The sequence below is a fragment of the Anticarsia gemmatalis genome, chromosome 22 (assembly GCF_050436995.1).
Source record: "Anticarsia gemmatalis isolate Benzon Research Colony breed Stoneville strain chromosome 22, ilAntGemm2 primary, whole genome shotgun sequence".
In the NCBI taxonomy this organism is placed as follows: Eukaryota; Metazoa; Arthropoda; class Insecta; order Lepidoptera; family Erebidae; genus Anticarsia; species Anticarsia gemmatalis.
The window spans coordinates 4083992-4105871 of NC_134766.1; the positions used below are offsets into that span (position 1 = coordinate 4083992).

The window sequence follows — 21880 nt, forward strand, 5'->3', positions numbered from 1 at the left end:
GAGCAACAGCCATCTCTCGTGTTTACCCGCAGTACAACAGTGCGTTGGCCGCATACAACACGTCGTACACGCTTTTTTTATTAAAAAAAAATAGTTGTTAACGTGAAACTGTATCGAGAATACCGGTTTTCCCGCGCACCGTTAATCAAGGTAAGCATTCTCGTCAATTTTATTATAAAACAGTGATTTCTTTTCAAATATTCAAGCGAAAGTGAAATATTTCATCATTTTATAGGTTAGTAAATGTTATTGTTGTATTGCGACATATGTTTTGAAAATAAACAATAATCTATGTGACGTTTGATAACGAACTATGATTATTATTAATTTATTTATATATTATTTCAAACAATAACAATAATATCACGGTTGTTAGCTGCTCACGTGTTTCCTTTACTCACGGCGTTATTAAAATTCTTTCGTTCTGTACCAAATTTTAAACAATTAAAAAGTTAACTGTCATAATTTCGCGGTATTATGTAGTGTTTTTTTTTAATGTCAAATTTTGTTTACCTACATAATTTTTAAATGTCAAATTTAAATAGCGGATTACGAATTACGATACGTAGGTAACTAATTAAAATAATAATTAATTATTGTCAATCGAACATTTATGTATTTTAAAAAGTTAATGCGTTTCCTTTAAATTAGTTTTCGATGTAATTATATTGTAATTTGGTTCTATATCAGTAATTCTGTGTACTTATTTGTAAATTAACGTGCACGCGGTCAAAAACAAGATGAATATCTTATAACCATTCATGCAAAAGGAGTACAGACCTATTTACATCCCATGTTGTGAGAGATAACAAAACTTTTTATGAAATTCTTTTACAACCCAAATTTAACAGGCAAACCTTTGAAAGTTATGAAAAGTATTCTTCCTTTTCCATCCCATTTAACCCTCTTTAATGGACGACACTGCAAGCCACAAATATGAATAGACATCAACATAATTATGTACAACTACGCACTTATACTAAATTTCTCTCAAAAAAATTTACAAATTGCATTATGGTCTATAAAAAAGTAACTAGTAGTAATTTTATTGAATTGACTATGGTTTTGATTGGACACAAAAAAAAGTAAAAATTGGTATCAATTACAATTTAAAAAAAGCGGAACCTCCTTTTTATCAGTCGGTTAAAACGAAATTTAAATCAAATAGGTAGTTAGTAGTATATTATTATTTACCAAATATAGTGCTTATTCTTTTTCAAACTAAATAATAATGCCAAAAAAGTCACTGTTTCTATGCAAACAGTGGGAGTAGCCTGTCATTATATCTACTATGACACTACCACATAAAAGTGTGTGTCTGTGTGAAACAGGCTTGCGAAACTGATAACTCAGTATCAGTTCCGCATTCATCGGACCGGTCTATGGGATGGGCCATGCTTGCAACATTTTGGTTAGGTACTCACTACGTTTTGGTGTAGGAATAAAACGATTAAAATGAATGAAGAAGTTTCGTCTTTCGTTTCGTTTTTAATATTTATTGGAGTTAATTCGATCATTTCACCTTGGATTGCTTGACGTTTCGGCGCAGGTGACTCTGGTTGTTGTCCAAGGCTTAAAGGCTAAAGTCTCTTAATCCATACTAAACTCGAAAGCCTATTTGGCTGTTCCCATAATTACCTCCTTCGATATTTCTTATAGAATTACTGGATACAGGACAAAATAAACAAGTCACATGTTTTTCTAGAAGGTACCTATCTTATTTACCTTGTGTACCTTTTGCACGAGCCTTAACAAACACAATAAAATATTTTATGTAAAAAACACATGCACATATTAAATTAACGTTATATAAAATATTTAAAAGATCAACATGAATGACATTACAGACTATCATATTAAAATAATCATCGACAATTCCACCCGCATAAAGAGCTACTGTTTCTTTAGACACTTGATAATATGCCTATAAATAGACAAATGGCAAATAAAGAATCACCTTACAGATAGTGTATCATGTTTTCAAGTAGAAATACTCAACAACTGACGCAATTTTGCATTACATACTTTACCCCCAGCAACTATTTGACCTCGCTGCTGAGATAACCTAAAACTCTAACTATTGATACAATATGTAGGGCCTCTTGTAAAAGATAATATTTCGACAGATTTCGCCAACTCTAGATGAATATCTATTTGTTTATCAAATGGAAATTTTGACAGACATTTTTTGGAATTTTCCCGCCTTTTTATCTATGGTCTTAGGTTTTTATGCGTAAGCGACAAAAAAAATATCATACTAGTTCTTCAAAATTGTATGATGTTTTAAGTTTAGATTTCGTTTATTTATTGTTTAAACATTTTCCTCATTGTTTAGTTCAATACAATATCAAAATTGCTCATGCAAAACATTCATCAGGAACTATCTATAGGTTAATGGGTCACAAAAATATTTGTCGCGGGAATAACACACTAACATTGTTGTGACGTTTAATGCAAAATGTAGAAATAAATTTATACAAATGACATACCTACTACAGCAATAAAAATAAAAAAGTAAAGCGATTATCATAACTCCTTTGTGGACTCTCTTAATGTCAATGCTTCTTTCTTTAATTAATTATTCTTCTTTTCGCACAAACATTGCAAACACAGAGTTTCTTGATATAAAAAGTCTCCTTTTCCCTATTTGTATGTCGAGAAAAAGTAAACAAGATTTTTTTGTCACCAACATTCTTTTACTTGAAATGCTTTTTAAAACTGTTACCTTATCCACTGGAGAGACTATCTCATACTTATTTGTGGTAAATCATACCCTATTGTAGTTACTTCAGGCCTATATTATTTTTAATCTATGCCAAACAGCTGTTATATTGTAGAACGTGAGTTGAACGACCTTATCGTTTGTCCAGTTGTTTTAGCTATGAGCTATGCAGTAACTATTCAATTGCTATGCCTAGTATCTATGTATCTATTTAACTGTATTATCACGCCTAACCTTACAAACTGGTGGTAAATTTACCCAATCATTCAAGTGACCTAAATTTAATAAAAAAATATATATTTCTACTAATAGGTATTACAAATGCAAAAGTTTGTTCGCAAGTAGGTACAGACAGTGTCAAAAAAATTTAATACGAATTTTCAATCGTAGTTTTTTTCGAAAACATTAATTTAACACTTAACTGTTTTTCATCAAACAAACTATTTTCCAGAAGTCATTACATTGATTAGAATGCTTCTAAAAGTTTTACAGCATACAGGTATTTTTGATGCTGACCGAACACAAAACATCATTTTCTAAACCTTATTCAACATTCAGTAGTTAGTAAAACATGTAGTTTTCTTCCTCACCCGTCAACTTCGTCTTTATAATAGTAACTAGTCCATAAATATAGTCCACAAAGCCAGCTATTCTCAGCTGGTGGTCAATCAAAAACTTTCCACTGGCCGCAAGAGACGAGCCCCTCAATTATCATAAGTAAACACATGATGTAAGATGGCCGGCCAGCGCTACCAGATAACATGGCTGATAACGCGCGCGTCATTGTTATTGTCATTTACTATTTATCAATCTGTCATGTTGACTCCGCTTTTTAATATTATTTGCAAACATTTGATTTGATTGACCGTTTGATTTTTAAGAATCGTTTGTGTTTTTTTGATGATAATTTCCGGAGAGTAATCGTTACGTTAGAATTTTTTTGTTACGGTTTTAATAGAATCTTAGAGTTTGTAATTTTAACTGATTATTTCCATAAAATAGTCATTACCTTATTTTTTAATAATCTGTACTAATTATGTACGTCATTGTACCAACTTATCATTTGCTGGAATCGTCTCATTATTTGTGCATACGTTTAAACAATATAAATAAATGAACAATCTTTGAGATAACTGATTTATACGTGTTATTTTATAAAAAGAAAAACAACTTTCTTTTAAACAAATAAAACAAAGATTTTCTTTGTTTAACAATAAAATAACACCATTCATTTTAATATTGTGACAAGCAAAAATATGAAACCATAAACAACACTACATTTTTAAACAAAGGCATTTTTATATTCAGCCAGATATTTACTGGACCTTTTTAAAAGCATTATTAGAGTACGTCGATGTATTTGATGCAGAATCCTTGTGTCATATCTCTTGGGCACTATTCCATCAGGTAAGTACCATATTACGCCTGCAAGCTGAGTGCTTCAACAGGTAATAGATCTCTTAGGATACCATATATCATGTTACGTAAAAATCTTTGAAAAGTAAAATATGATGTAGTGTCAACTTTGTATACTTTTGTTAAACTCTAGGGCATGCCTAAGTATCTTAAGAAAGTACATGAGATACATATTTGTTGATTTAAACAGTATATACCTAGTCTGTGTAAAAAAAAGATTTGTTTATTCTAGATTACCTGTACTTATTAATTTTTTTTCATGTGCCAGCTTGCTAGATATTTAAATATATAATAGAAGAGTAAAAAATCTATCTACGAATAGACATGGCGAAATAATGTCATAATAATAACAAGCTGTAAAAATATACTTAAATTGACAAGTGCTAATATTCGAATAGACGAGGAAAATAAAGCGCTTTGCTTATTATTTCACCACCGTTAGTAATATGTCTGTCAATAACAAATACCAATTAGTCACAAACTAGGTTGACTACTAACTATACCTAGGCACAAAGTAATGTGTAGCTTACAAATGCTGAAGGATTTTTCAAAATAGGTTAAATGGTTCCGGAGATTTTCGCTACATACAAACTAGCAAAAATCTCGCTGTGCCCAAAAATATTGGCAAAGATCAAAATAACTAATGTAATTATAGCTATCTTACTTTCCGAACAAATTATTAAAAAAGTATATTATTATGTATGTGGCGCGCGTATGTACCAGGAATGCTACTCATTTCAACTAAATTTTGTAGTTATCTTTCTCTCGCTTCATAAAATACTAATAAACTAATTGACCTATATAATGGTCATGACATTCCATAGCTTTTATCAAGAAAATACCAATTAATTCTAGAATTTATGTTATTATCAAAATCCGGGTGAAAGAGGTTTATTATTTATATTTATACTTTGTAATTGTTCTACCAAGAATATCTGATTTATTTTTTTAACTCATTGCTGTCCCACTGCTGGGCAAGGGTCTACTCCCAAAGGAGGGCGAGGTTCTTTCGTTATGAGATATAATATATGCACGATTTAACATTAATCAGTTTTCGTATAAAAATCGAATGTTTCGACTTATTGGATGCTATTAAATAATAGTCGGTCTTTCCAATTGATTTAATGACTTGTTTATTATCATATTAATTAACTATGTAATAGTTTCAACTCTGTATGCAACTCGTTAGATAGTTATGAAATAATAATCTAAACTACTGCTGCGTATCAAATGATCAGAATGAAAACCTATTTACATAGGTACAAGTGATTAAAAAGTGTATACTATCTATATGTGTACGCACATAGATACATAAAATCAGAACATTTTCCAATAGGGGTAGGCAAAGACCAAAGAACGAAAACCACTTGCTGCGATCCTTACAAATCTCCCTTAGTACATAATTATACCACGTTTAGTTTATTGCGAAGGACTAAATACTTAATACTACTTAACTAGGGTCTACAATGCGGACTGTAAGTGTAACTGTTTTCAGGTAAGACTTTCAGAAGAACAAGAATGTCTTATAGAACTTTTAGGCATAAAACCTTTCCTCAAGAGGTTTTCCTCCATCGTTCTAAGAAATAATATAATAGATAAATCACATGCGCATATTTTTTAGAAAAACAGCCGATATAGTGACGAACTAAAATACAGTTTTATCTCATAGTATAAGTATAGCGTGATACACTATACTCTATAGAAAGATACAAACATATCTATAGGTACTTAGTATTGACATCGCGGAAGCTGTGCGAACATCACTGTGTTACTGATAAGATAACACACTTGAGCCAAGTCCTTGAGTGTTATGCTACTAAATGTTAGATGAACTTGAATAATAAAATAATAAATTTAAAAATGTCCCACTGCTGGGCAAAAGTCTCCGCCCGAAATGAAAAGGGGTGGCTTAATCAACCATTATTATTGCCCACGCTCATCAAGTGGACAATAAAACAATAGGACCCCCCTTTAAAGACTGTTTAAACATAAATATTAGGTCGGGGAAAAAGTCTTTTCGCATTATAGTATGTATGAACTTGTAATAAAATATCTTTGGCTTCAAGAATCACAAATGAGTAAACGCTTGATTAGGTTTCTTTCAGTGAGCTCGTGAGGTACCCAAATATCGAGTTTTTTTGTGTAGAGAAAAGATTTTATTACAAGTTCATACATACTTTAATGCGAAAATACTTTTTCCCCGACCTAATGCCTAGGTTTGCAGTAGTTTCATAGCGACGTTTTCCTTCATGACTAGAGCGACAACTATTTCGAAAACACTTATAATTTTAAAAGGTCATTGGTGTGTTACTTGTACTTAATTTAAGTTTGAACCTTTAACATCTTGCGTGGCAGACGTATGCTTATACCATTCGGCCATCTGAGTTTTCAGCTGAACTTGACTTTAAAAAAAAAATGTTTGGTTTTTCGAAATTAATCGGATGTCTACAATAAATTATCGTTAAAATAAATTGGTATGCCAACCAGGTCAGTTTGTATTACATAAGCTTTGTGTTAAATTATTCTGACCGGATTTGTATTATGTCAGAATCTAAAATTACGATCGCGGTATTTTTTTTAATGTCCTTGATATTGGATATTTAAGGAAAAAGATAACAAGAAAATTCATATTCGTTCATACCATTTTTTGAAAGAGATTATTAGGTTCATTCAAAATATGGTATTCCGCTAGAAGCTTTTCTTTATGAAACGTCAAAATAAGCTTTTTAATAGGTTTAGAAATGACGTTAATAATAAGGTATTTTTAATCGGGAGCATATTATTATGAGTGATTATTATATGGTTTCTTTGATAATTTAGCATTTAAAAATTATGAAGAAATAATAAAATCTTGCAAACACATTATTATGATGACTAAAATATATAACTTTCCTCGCTCATAATATGAGCTATAAAAATATTTAGAAATTCAAAGTAAATCAATATACCTACCTACAATACAACTTATCATAGCGACAAAGAAGACAAGAAAATAATAATCATTAACCTTTTAGTCGCGAGCTGGTGACATTTTCACAAATATTTCCGTGTTCTTTACAATATAACTTGTATTACTTGTTATGTGTGTGTGAGCATACATACATACAAACATGGCGACTGGACACTCCCCCGCCGAGGCTTTGACCGAACAAAGTGTGTTTGACCTTGGACTTGACTTTAATTCTTTTTGAGTTTATTGCACATGGGTGGCGAAATTCTATAGATCTTTTAAAGAAGGCACTGTATGAAGGTTTGTACAAAACCTATACCATCTTATTTACCCATAGATTCGCGGCTGCGTTCCCATAGTCTTTTTTTATTAAGAAAGTAATTAGCGTAGGGTCATAGGTATAAAATAGACTAAGATCCGGCCAAACCTCCTCTGGATAAGTATTAGATAAATCAGAGTGAATGTTAGCAGTTTTTCTTTCAAACATTTGCTGTTAAATAATTTAGACGAAGCTATGAAACTGGCCCTTATTCTTCTAATCAGAGATCTATCTCTTTTTTTACTCATTTACCTACTAATCATAGTTACTAGAAAGTCTAGTTTGGCAATAACAACATTTTATACTTTACATTTAGTTTTATGTAGCCAATATAAAGGTAGCAACTTTCGCATGATTGATTCGAGAACACAGACAAGATGCAAGAGCCGTTGACCGAAGTATCGGGTGTAAAAAGAGAGTGGTCAAGTTTGTACTACCATTTACGGAAGGCAGACATAATTATCAAAATGGCTGCTTCTTTTCACCATTACACGCAGGTTTAATTTAAACGACATGGCGCGTTTATTTTCCAGATTTATATACCTATGAATCGTATTGGATAGACCATCAATTACGTTACAATAATATTACTATGTTGTTTGATCTTAGAACTAAGATTTAAAATGTAATAATCACTTCATCATCTTTCTATGTAGTACACTTTCTTCTTTTATTTCTGCACCACTCTAAGGTAGACCGTTTCCTGCCAAAGGCATTAATTAAGTCTACCTGTAGGCCTATGCGTATGTATATTAAATCAATAAATAGCAAAAAATAAATTAATATCTAATGACGCCAATACGTATATATATAAAGTCAATAAATGAATTATGATCTGAGTCACATTTGGTTGCAAGGTAATGTGGCACTAATGGATAGGCCTGTTATTTTGAAAACCTACTTCCAATAAAGGGAAAAATCATTTGCAACGGCATGGTGAATTTTTCCAGAGGCGAAGAGCTATAAAAACAGTAATGAAAAATCTTCAAAACAATTGCTGGTATAGTCTTTTAGTACAATAAATTGCAACAGTAAACAAATGATGTATTTCATCAGGGCTGCATTGATGCCAACATGAATTATACACCTGCCAACTAATACCAAAATAGAGTTTAAAAGTTACTGATGTTTTGCCAATTATATAAATAGCTTCACTTTCTTCCAACCTTAGATTACAAACATACATATACAATATCATACAGAAAAGTCAAAAGGACTTGACATTGTGTCTCAGTGTTGGGCAGACGGGCAGAGTTCTCCTCCCAAAAATAAGAGGCTAAAGGTTCAGCCTTGTGTCTCTGCGATGGTCTGGTATTGGAGTCTTTGCATTCTTATAACGAATTCTTAGGCATACAAGGTCTCCTCACGATGTTTTCCTTTAAACAAGTTACAATTATTTGTTATACTTACGTATAAATATCTAATGTTGAAGTAATTTGGCCGTCGATTTAATTCTTGGAGTTATTCGACTGCTTGCGTGGGAAGCGAATCCTTCGACTAATCGGCTATCACTGGTATTACGAATCAATTCAGTCATATTAATAATAACTAGTTTCTAGGGTAAAGACAGTAAGTAGGTTACGGGGCAAAAAAGTTGTGTTATTCCAGGTTATGATGGTATCAGTGTGATCAATTTCATTAAAATTAGTTTTGCCGCATTTGGTATATAAGAACGATAGACAAGGCTCTACTTCCCTATGGTTCACATAAATCTATTTCTTATTAACACCATTAGTTACATAATTTCTTTCCTTCATTATCGAAGCTTTCTTATATTATGTATGATGCTTTAAAACCATCAAGTGGACATACACCCCCTTCCTGAAGCTAAATGATTGATGTAAAGACAATTGACCGGCTATCATCACTCGAGATAACTATACTATTCTACTGAATACACTCTACATGTCGTTTCAATGTAAAGAAGTGTATTTTTCAAAGTGGTTTTTGAGTAATAGAGGTTATTTTCGCTTGTATTAGCTTGGCGATTAGCTTAGTAATCGATAAGTACTGTGTTGTTTGTTGTTTGTTGCTGAAGGTGTGTAAATTAATCGTTTGTAGTAATTGACAGTAATTCTATTCCTGTTATAAAGTAGTTATTGTAAGACTAAGTAGTAATGAGTATTGAATTTTCTTACCTTTATAATTTTAAAAGCAGTCGATCTTTTTCTGCAGTCCTATATTTCTGGCTCTACTTACTTTCCCATCATAATCCCATGAGATACAAATGACATGATTTCAGTTTTGAACCTGTAAAAACTAATCGCAGCACTATAATATAAACTGCGAAAATGTACGGACGAATACGTAAGAAACATCAAGGCTTAGTTTCTGTATCTTGAAGCTAAAAATATGGCGCAGATTTCGGTTCAAAATAATATGTAGCAAATTACTTGTACCTATAAAAGAAACACTCAGGATTTAAAGCCCGTTAAATAGCCAGTGCAAACAAACATGTCAATTTCCCATCATATTTGCTTTCCGTTTACTAAGTAGAGAGCACACAACATTACGATAACGTAATGATAGATAATAACATAATATGTTTGTAAACACTATCAATCCTGATGACTGATTATCTGCAAAACAAAGTCATATGGCTGAATATTTACTTAGGCGGTGACAAAAAATAGACTAGCGAATACTTTATTGTGTAGTAAATTGGGGCTCAAAATTTCTTAAGGGAAATTACTATTCTATTAGTTTCCTTTATGTATTTATTAAAAAGTCCCCAACCCACACTTGGCCAGCGTGGTGGACTCAAGGCCTAACCCCTCCCTCTCGTTTGAGAGGAGACCCTTGCCCTGCAATGGGACACTAATGGGCTAAAAAAAATTAGTTTCCTACCTAGAAGAAGATTTTCTTTATTTTTCTAACCTCTAGTTTAAGTAAAACTAGAGATGCAACAATTTCTGAGGATGCGTGGATATATGTATGACCTTCAAACCAAAAACTATTGCAGTAGGTACCTAATGGAGATTTTGTTTTTTGTTTCAGAAAATACAAAAATTGGGCCTGTAAACCTGTAAACGAAAACAATCAAAATGGTGTTTTTATTCTCGAGGATAACTAAGAAGTAAGTAATTTTACATTTCACTAATCAAAAATATCTTTACACATTTATATGCAAATAAGAATATCAAAATAACCCAATAAAAATAACAAACATTAAACAACATTTCAAAAATACAGACGACTTGAAAATCTCGTCCTTATTATGAATTCGGTTAAACATTCTCATCATTTAATAAATCTATTCGTAGAATCATTATAATAATGTCATTTAATTTTGTCATTTCAAATACTAGGTAGCCATATAATAGTAAACATTTCCAAGTAAATGTACCTATACTTGTAGTGACGAGATTCACGCGCCGCCGACTATTGCCTTACATCTTTACATCACCTGTATAATGCGGTATTAATGAGTGAATGTACTTACATATATACATACAAACATACATACATATGCATTCCAGTAACATATAAAGACGGCGTGTCTAAGTGTACATGACTGTTTGAAATGAATCTGTAACGCAATACACGAATGCACGAATGTTTTGAAGATATAGAGTTCCCCTCTACTAAATGATAGTTTGAAGTGATCTGTAAAAGAAGAAGTATTTTAGGTACTTCTGTTCGAATAGATAATTTACGATTGAGTTATGATTTTAAAGAAAGTTTTCACTGACCTCGTTTGGAAGGTAGAGCCAATGATATTGTTTGACTACCAATGTCTACCGACTGCTTGTCTTTATTTTCGTGGAATCCCAAAAGATTCATGTAGATCTGTAGCCTCAAGGCTCGCGGAGCAAACTTTGAGTATGTCTGCTTTGGTCAATTATTTTATTATACTTATTATGTTTCAATGTCTAAGATCTATTGAGGAATGTTCAATAACTAATCTATACTAATATTATAAAGCTGAAGAGTTTGTTTGTTTGTTTGAACGCGCTAATCTCAGGAACTACTGGACCGATTTAATAAATTCTTTCAATGTTAGATAGCCCATTCATCGAGGAAGGTTATAGGCTATATACCATCACGCTACTACCAATAGGAGCAGAGTACCAGTGAAAAATGTTACGAAAACGGGGAAAAAATTCACTCTTATGACGCAAGCGAAGTTGCGCGGGTCAGCTAGTCACAAATAAAATGCAATTAATAATAGGTATATATTATTATGAACTACACAAATATTTTCATTTAAAAATGAAACCAAAACAGATATGCGCTATTTTATTTGATACGTTATAAATTGCTCGTTTGTGCTACAATCAATAACCAATTACTGAAACCTTAACATACATACGATACCTAGTTATATTGCAGCTGTTGATCAGTAATTTTTGGAAAATTCTTCCAATATTATCTAGCAGAATGCAATACTTCCTCTTTGGTTAGCAACAGCAGTGCAATAACGATGATGTACCAGTTGTGTTCGCAACTCACTTGTTATTTACGATCTATTTTCACATTGCGATCAATCACACGTGACGTTACACTGTCTTGTAAGAGACAGCTGAGGAAAATAGTCTAAGTTATGCACTAGTTTCTGTTAGACTAGTCATAACAAGTTTTACTCACTGCTCGGTAAACTATTTGTTGAGTATGCAAAGTTAGACGCGGTCATTGTATAGATGGGTAGCCGATAGGTACTGGGCGTCTTCATGCTTCTGAGGTCATGTTAAAAGACCGTCCTGGTTGTTGTCCGTTAAGATAACAGTCGTTAAACTATGTCAAAGGCCTTTCGGACTACTTGAACAACTTATTCCATAATATTAAAAATCTGATGTGTTTCCGATATCAGCGAGCCTCAGATTTGCTATAACATAGATACCTAAACTATGAAAATGTCAGTCAAGCACACAAAATTATCACAGTCAAAAATGTTCTCAAATATGGATTCTTGAAAACGTAAGACAATCACTTCTAAAATAACACATTTGTTATAAAACATATTATAATGTTTCGAGCACCTGTCACGCGTAATTCCAAGCTATTATTCCTGCAAATTGCAATACCTATATTACCTATGTAATAAATGTAGCAATTACAAGATTATAACTCACGTCTTGTGAAGCGGTCTGCTGATGTTTCTAACGAACGTCAATAACCTTTAAACCTTTTTTTTATTTATATTTGTGTAGAAATTCAAGGATTCAAGACTTCTCATCCTCCCAAAAAGGCTCGCATCCATGACTCCTAAAAACGTTTAAAAATTGTTTCACTTTGAAAAAATAAAATACTAAAATTATTATAAATGCAAATCAATTTGAGATAAAACCGAATTTATCTTCGTTTTACATATTTTTAACAGACTTTGATTTATATTATTTTCGCAACAAAAATAATTATGGCGATACATTTTTTAATTAATTTTTTTTAACGTAACTCTGACATTTCAATCAGCCTAGCTCTTTAAAAAATAGTTCTCGACTGAAATGACTTTATGCGCCATCTATATTTATACAACGAAAATGTTTTAATTACTTGATATTCTCGTTATTAAAGGTTTATACAATATTTTCGTTGTTTTTAAACATTCGAATTATTATGATACATTTTATTAGCGTTAAATCAAAATATTTAGATACAATTCTGATGATATGATAACAATTATTATTCAACACAATAAAACCACATTTAATCAAAACCAAATAAAGGCAATTTGTTATATTTTTTATAAAAAAAAACATGAGTTGTTAACACAATGTTGGCCTAGATGGCGTTAGTTGTAGTACCTATGATAACACTATATTTTAATAGCGTTTCTAGTTATGTCAACATTCTACAAAAACAGGTTTGCTACTTTAAGACTAGACTCTAGGATTTCCTAGTCCTGTTTACATTATTAGATATACACCTGAGAATTATTTAAACACCAAGGTCACTCTTTAAAAAATCATGTACACGCTTTGAAATAACAAGTCAAAAATAAATTAAATTAATAATTATGTCTCCAAAAAAAAAAGAAGTTTTATTTCCATTTAAAAAAAAGACGATCGACAAGCTTGAAAACAGATTAATTTATAGAATTCGGTTATATTTAAAGACGTCTCTAATATTACCTTCTCATATAAAAAATGTAATTCTTATTATACAGTATACATACGCAATTGAGATAGGAGTATACTCACACGCTTCGCAATAAAAAACTATTGATAACAAGTGATAAAGAGGTCGCCTCTTGACCTCACGGAGGCTTGGCCCCACACCTCCTTCACAGTACTTAAACACAATCTATATAATAATATTATATATTTACCTTATTATAATCTCGAATAGTAACAAAATGCGAGTTGCTAAGAGAACATGACTTATCGGGACTAGAGATTATTGTAGAGTTTATCTTGTAAAATACTATAAACTTTAGCAGTTGTTAAGGCAACAGTCAAACTTATATTACGTACAAAGGTTCTACCTGAACCATTTACCTACTTTTTTCTTTTCTTTTTTTTAACCCGTTACTGTCCCACGACCGGGTAAGGGTCACCTAAACGAGGGAGGGGATTCATGATCGCTATTATTAACGATTACCACTAATTAAAAATTTACTTTAAAAAAAGTTTATCATAACCTAAAATGTCTTACCTTGTCATAGATAACAAAAAGAAAATTAAAAAAAAAGAACCACGAATACTCTCTATACTTTATAGTCCGATTTATACTGTCAAAATAGCGCGATCGTGCCACATAAAGTTCAATTTCACAAATCATACGACTCTCGGTATCATTAACCAAAACTTTCCGACCAAACCTGATGAAATTGACCTCACACGCTCAATTTATACGCAATAATTGTAGAGCCGCGTGTATTCATCGAGTCATCATGTCATTATTTTTATCAATACTTATTTATTATTTGAATTGACCCCCTTTTGTCTATATTTAGCTTTGATATGACTTTGATGTACCTATATAGGCGTAAGTACTCGCAATAAACTATAGGTATTTTTTTTAAAACAGTTTTTTTTTCTGATGTCGTTTAAGTGCGGATTTCTTTTGTGCCTTAAACTGATTTGATCTTAGGTCTTAACGCTAACTAGCCTAGATTAGATTCGTACTTGGTAACTGCAAAGAATTGCATTGCAGATCTTGCAATTACATTTAGCTATTAATTTATTAGTGAGGAATCGTAAATATTCATTTGAGCCTAACTCAAGGATTCTACGCACCATATAACTTAAAAAATAAAGAACTTAGGGTATACCAGAGCAATTTATCTCGGTATAACGGTATGATTACCGTAGTAAGAAAAAATCAAAGTTCCTTGTAAAATAATGTTAGCAATAATAAAGCAGCGAGACTGCGGAAAGTAATCGCTTTCAAATTAACTGGTATCAAAATTACAGGCGGTCGGGTTTCCGAAATCGTCGATACCGAGCTTTTTACGAATAAGAATTTAGTTTTAATTTGTTCAAATTATGTATTAAACTAACTACTCCTTGTAGTATTAGGTACAATAGCGAATCCTAGGCTAAATGTAGGTAGATACTTAGATAGCCACTAATGCTTGAAATTGAGATGTTCCCGAAGTTAATTTTGGAAAAGACCGAGGTTAATTTAGTTTCATAATACAATACAATATTATAACGACATTATACAAACCCCAAAAGGGCAAAATATGACCAACGGACAATAAAGACATGAATGTCTCGTCGCACGATGAGGGAGTTTCTTTCACTATAATATTACTAGGAATTATTGCAATTATTGTGTAATGTTCTAGTATAAAATAATGAATATATTTCGCAATACACATGTTGTTCTGTTTATTTGTTTATATTCCACTGTCCGGGTTTACGCGGGTCATGGTTACATGACGAGAAACCATCTCATTAGAAATGGCGATAACTTTCCTAATTATAAATCTAGATTATAATGGAAGGCGTGTTTGTTTATATTATGGTTAGAAAGTGGGTGTTTCTGATTTATTTGATCTGACAATTATAGATTATATATGACGGTTTAACCTTAGGTTGACCACTTGCAGTATTTATGGATCTATAGACGTTGCAGAATAACATTGGCGTGAATATTTACAACATTTTTTAGGTTGGCAATAATTACCATTTGGTAGATCTAACTTTAGAGCAGTTAAATACGAGCCAAACATATATTTCTTTCAGAAACGCTCTCGTTCTTAACTCATAACTTGTACATAACTATTGTTTCAAATGGCTAGCTCTATCGATACATGCCACTTTTTTTTGTTGGCCGGCACTTTGAAAAAAGGCCCAAAAATGTATGGAGCGTGGATTATCTCCTTTTAATAAAGCCTTAAGTGTATAATATAACAGTTACAAGTTAAATTGAACCATAATTTAAGGTTTATTAGAATTAAGAATGATACGAGTAGAGCTTTTAGGACTTTACAATCATCACTAAGTAGTCACATTAACGGTAAAAACATTTAATTTTACTAAAACTTCAAAAAATAATTATTATACCTAGGTGAGAATGACATTACTCCGCTTTGTAAAAACTAAGTACATAAAGTTAGGTACTCGATTGAATCTTTATTTATATTTAAGTTTAAAATAAAAACAAACATGTTTTACATAATCCAGTCATGCGTTTAATATAATTGGTGATACATTAAAACAAATTCGGTTGTTAAGCAGATAACAGATAATTTGTATTATCTGGTAAAAGTCACGTTTTTTTCAACGATGCCCAAATTATCTACTTACTTTTTTATTGACAGCTGTAACCCATTGATAAAAAAGTAAGGGAGTGTTGTAATACTTAATTACGAAATGTATGCTAATTATGTCACTAATTATTTAAATATTTATAGTCATCATGCTATTTGATTGTTTAGAGAAAAATAGCTACCTTTTCGCATAATATCAACAATCACGAATAATTTTCTAATTTTTGTAGGGTTTCCGTACACTATGTGTAAAAAAACGTCAATTTCTATTTCAAATTATGAAAAATCTGGCCAAAGTTTTATATATAACAACACCAATTACCGGGTAATTTATTAAAAAAATACTTAATTAATTATCTCAAAGGCAAATAATCAATAAATAAATTTAGCGGGAAATAAAAATAAATCATAATTTAATCTGTACTTAATAAAAAAAATACGCGGGCTAATTGAGTTAAGTATGTTTTTATTTTTTATGAATGGTAGTAATGTTATTGCAAGCGATAACAAGTCATATTTTAATACAATTTTATATTATGAAGCGTAAAATATTTATTTATTCAGCTGATAAGTGTATAAGCACGTTGCAAGAGGCTTGGCCTGTTGCATCATGAGGCCATACGAAGTGGTTTTAATATCTTTTATCAGCTGTCCGTCTGGTCGATACTCCCATATGTTTATAGAGAATGCTTTGTAAACGCCATTTTATTTATCTAATTAGAAAAAAGTGTTTTAATGAACTTGTATTTCCGTGGTAACCAAATTAATTGATGTACCCCCGGTTTCTGAGGTACATTTAGCGGTAGTTTATCTATTCAATAGCGTAAAAGATCATATAAAAAACGCAATTGAATATATAAACTACCGCTAAATGTACTCACAAACCGGAGGTTAGTAGACTGAAACACTTTTAAAATAGTTTAAATAATATGTATTTGTTAATGAATTCGCAAGTTACTTGGAGTTCCAAAACTAGATATGGGCCTAACTTTCTCTCACTCGGGAGTAAAACCTTTGTCCAGCAGTGGACTCACGGGCTATAAAAAAAAGGAGTATTAGTGTCAGTTGTCCCATCATCATAGAATGACCCGAGTATATCCAAGTTTCATTTAGGAGGTTCATTAACATCTTAACCACCGGTTTCTGAGGTACATTTAGCCGTAGTTTATATCTATTCAATAGCATTTAAACTCGTATAAAAAACGCTATTAAATAGATAAACTACTGCTAAATGTACTCAGAAACCGGGGTAAATAATGTCCAATGTTATTTTACAGTTTAAAAATATATTAGTAACAATGGATTACTTAACAACAAAAGGTCTAAATATAATTCTATCACACATATTTTTTTATAACCTAAGACGCAAATGACATAATAGCGCAAAAAATCTTCCGTCAACATTGTTAGACATGTAGAAATGACAATATTTGAATAGGCCAAGCTTCCTAGTTTGACAAGTGGTCACCATTCTCTAAGCGACATGTCCCGACCTTGCACTGTACACGAGGAAAATTTATATGGTTCGGCAACTTAGTAAAGAACATTGGAATGCACGATTTTAGATAAATAACTAAATAAATAGTTAAATATATAAATAAACATGCAACACGAGAGTTTAAAAGTTATGAAATATATAAATAGTTAGTAAAAAAATAATAAAGTTAGTGGGATATTACAGTAACCAGTTAGAAAAAATATTACGGTGTATTTCTAAAAGCCGCTTTTTTTAAATTCATGGTGATTTTCAAAGTTATGTGTGTATTAGAAATAGTTGTCACTAGTTCCAATGGTGAAGGAAATCATCGTGATGCAACTTTGCATGCTTCGCACTTGGATAGCTTGGAGTCAAGGCCCAACCCAACAATTTACTTTGAAGTTAATAAACTGTAGCAACTTTGCTTTTTTCATTGATTTAAGTGCTATTGAAAAAGTGACTGCGTATATATTTTCTTATAACTGTATACAGCACAAACAACTTAAGAATACCTTTACAATCACTACGATCTAAATTTGGCGTTAATTTATTTATGTTGTTGAAGTAAATAGAATGTCTTATTTCTTATGTGAGACCGGTTTATTTCCTCATTCTGATGTTTTCTAATGCTGATTTATTAACCTGTTTATCACAAGACATTATTTGTTACTGGTATTTTTATAAAACAAAGCTTAACGCTGCAAAAATTACAAATTACGGTTACTTCTTTTTGAAAGAGAAACTACTAATTCAATTTTGAAACACCTCTTACACCATTTTACCTGCAAATTAATATAATTTGGATTTGTAGACCAAGATGGCCCCCCATTTCGTCCGTAAACTCTATAATAAATGCATCGAACTTGACTGAAAGGTCAAGCGTTCACGACTCATCCATTGCAGTACTGACTTGACCCACTCCTAATTAAACCTAGGTTTTAAATTAACTAATATCTTGGCCCATTCCTATCACTAGCCTTTAGAATTAACCAAAATGGTTAAGAAGTAATCTCTTAATATTCGTTCTTATATCAAACTACTTATAACTGATTTATACTTCAATCATGTCAAACTCAAGACCACTCTATCCTAATCTCCCAATGTTGTGTCGATGTTGCATCAGTGTCACAGATAATATATGAATGTTACTGTATCAAGGCAAGTGATAACCTGGGAGCCTAGTGCCAGTTTTTACAAGGATTTACATTGCTACAAGTTATATTAAAGTTCAAATGTCAAATTGGAGTCAAACACATACGACCAGAATCAAAGTTAAGAAAGTTGCGTTACAATTCCGATGTTCGGTAACTACAATGAGTTAAATAAGATTTATGCTCTCGTATTTTTGTAAATTATAGATGAACATTTTGAAATTTTATATTACAAACGAAGTTTGGGAATAAATGAATTTGTTACAAAGCTATTGCTTGGAGCTTTTCCGAATTCATTGCCATATTTATGGTACGTAAGAAAATGTGAAGAAACTAATAAAATGAGTAGATATTCATTACTTATGTGAATTTTAACATAAAACGGGAAAAGAGAGAGATGATCCGACCGAAGGAAGAATAAAAAAACTATGTTGTGGAATAGAAGTAAAAAAATAATAAATAATCAAAATAGATACTTACATTCGAGGCGCTGATGATTTAAGACTGCATCGCTCTGTACAAATGGAGCGAACAGAGTATAAAATATCTTTACCATAAAAAAGACAGCAACTGCTCTACTCAACTTAAAGGTATTCCATGTCGGAAATACGTCATACTCCGTTACTATATGTGAATATGTTTGACTCTAAACTTAGTTATTTGCTACATTTTTATACATTTATGTATGCATCGATTAGAAAAAAAAACAATAGACGCTAACCTAAAAAAAATATGCTCTCCGTCAATCTTGTCTATGCAAATGAAGACTTAGATTCTTTTCCTAAAAAAGAAGGAGTGTCAGATGACAAAAATCCTTATCAAAAGACTCCGAATGTGGTCTGATTTTATGATAACGTCGTGATATGTAAATCGATTATTATTGATTACAGTCATTCGATTGATATCGATTGATTGACAGGACAGCTGTAGAATAACACTAGGTTGCAGTTTTATATCGGTAGAGAAGAGATTTATTGGCTCATGATGAAATGCTATCAATATTTGAAGCTCCTGATTTACTCGTGTTCGTAATCTGATTGATTTTGACAAGATGGTTTATTGTTTTTTTTTTTAAGTGATGTCATACGGCGGCGTGGCGAAGGCGTGACTTTAAGTCACGTTTTCTTTCTTGCTTTCCTTGCTTTTTCTAAAATACACTTTGTGTTTAGATACTTGACTGCACCGTAGCGCAGTGGCTTAGGTCACCACGCCGCTACCATTGCGTCGGGAGGTCGTGGGTTCGAGTTGTGGGACCAATTATTTGTGCGATACACAAATACTTAATTAGTCTCGGGTCTGGTTGTACTTTGCGTCCGTTATTTGTATGTTTGTAAAAGTTCCCGCGACACAAAATCAAATCTAAATGCGGGAGCTGTCTTTTTTATATATAAAAATCATTTATTAACGTTCCAAAGTTGTATTAAGACTCTAACATAGTTGGAAGAAAGGCTAGGTTGATAAATATGTGGCCTGAAATATCGAATTTCTATTATTTTTGTTCTACGATAAACTAGGTAGTTTATGAGTATTGTTTATAAGTGATAGCTTACATCATAGTTGTACAACTCAAGTTGTTTACCTAAAACTGTAGACTTTGATTACTGATACCATATCTTATACGTGGCGACTGTCGATATGCGAGCTACGGTGACAATAACGTGCGACAAGAGTGGGTGTGTCTAATTAATAGATATTCTTAACTTACTAAAATCGATCTACTTTATTAAATACTTTTAGTATTGACTCGCACAATACTCACCCCTTCTTTCCGGGGTAGAAGCTAAACCAAAATGTTACACTTTTTAACTTATATTTCAAGAGTCGTAGCGCAGTTTTGATATTTACCCATAAAAAATATGATGGTAAATATGTGATAAGAAAGATCTGAAACTTGAGAATTCTTTTATCGTTGATAAAAATTACACACTCGTGAAATGTTACATAATTAGATGTTCACTAATGTGAAAAATATCCAATTTTTGTCGTCTAGACCTCATATCGTCGGTGAAAATTTATAAGGATTCAATAAATATACATATGTACATATATACTTCCCTGCTAAGGGACTGTACCTACTGTACCTAATGGCTTATCAATACGGATTTGCCAACAAATTGATAGCTAACTCATAAGTGGGCGTATACCAAAACGTGTCAGCATCAGAGCTTCAAGGCCTGATAACAAACGATAACAGATTTAAGGAAGGTAGGTACACTGTTCCGGGAGCACTCCGGTCATCTATGACGTAATAATTTAATTAATATTTTTATTGTTTTGTAAAGATCCGCTTCCTTGTTATGATAAATTATTGATTGACTCATTTCAGTGCATTTTTCTTTTGTTTTTTTTGCATTGTTGCTAGTGTAAAAAATAGTTGATCTAATTAGTTTGAACAATAAGGAAGAAATTGTGTTCCTTGATTCAGGAGCTTGGTTTTAATTGTGTTGGTAATTAAGTTTCTTTATAATAATAATGTTTCCTATTAATAATAATAAGATAACAAAATATTATACACCGTATTCATATCTACAAAAATATTTCATACAGAGGTATAAGAAAAGTCGTAATTAACTACACTAATTACAAAAAATACATAATTGTTTTAGGTATAATAATACAGATTTATATTTTAAAAGTTATTTTAACACAAAACTGATAATTTTGACTAGTACTTACCTTTTGTGATTCAATTTATAAAACCTCTAAATCTAAAGACAAATCAATGAAGACAAAGGTATCTTGAACAAAACCTATACAGATAATATAAAACTAGCTACATTAAGTATTACATAATATATTGATATCATTTACATAATAAACAATAACAGATATTGCACAACTCATATCCAAAGTCCACGTTACACTTTGTACCTAGATTCCAGATAAACACTAGTTAGAACTAAACATTAGGTACGAAGTCTAGCCTTTCTTCCAACAATGTCAGTCATCTACCAGTCTTACCGAATGTAGCTTAATACCAGTAATTTACATGGAACGACTGCCCATCAGACTTCCACAACCCAGTTACCTGGGATATAACAAGATACCCGTCGATAACACTGGTTATCAGACTTTCCAACTTCTAACTACTGGTAACGACTGTCAAAAATCTTTGTAAAAGACAGCCGGGACTCACAGTTTAACGTGCTTTCCGAAATAGAAAGCAACTCGGAAGGTATAATATGG

The 21880-nt window shown here is 31.8% G+C and overlaps 1 protein-coding gene across 1 annotated transcript in view; it reads left to right on the forward strand.

Moving 5' to 3' along the window:
* The window catches only part of LOC142982921 (phosphoenolpyruvate carboxykinase [GTP]-like), a 41248-nt gene continuing 19368 nt past the window's right edge, over positions 1-21880 (forward strand). The window contains exons 1-2 of the mRNA XM_076129656.1: positions 1-150; positions 10405-10483. Coding sequence (XP_075985771.1) covers positions 10452-10483 — 32 coding nt within the window. The 5' untranslated portion in view covers positions 1-150; positions 10405-10451. The remainder of the gene's footprint in view (positions 151-10404; positions 10484-21880) is intronic.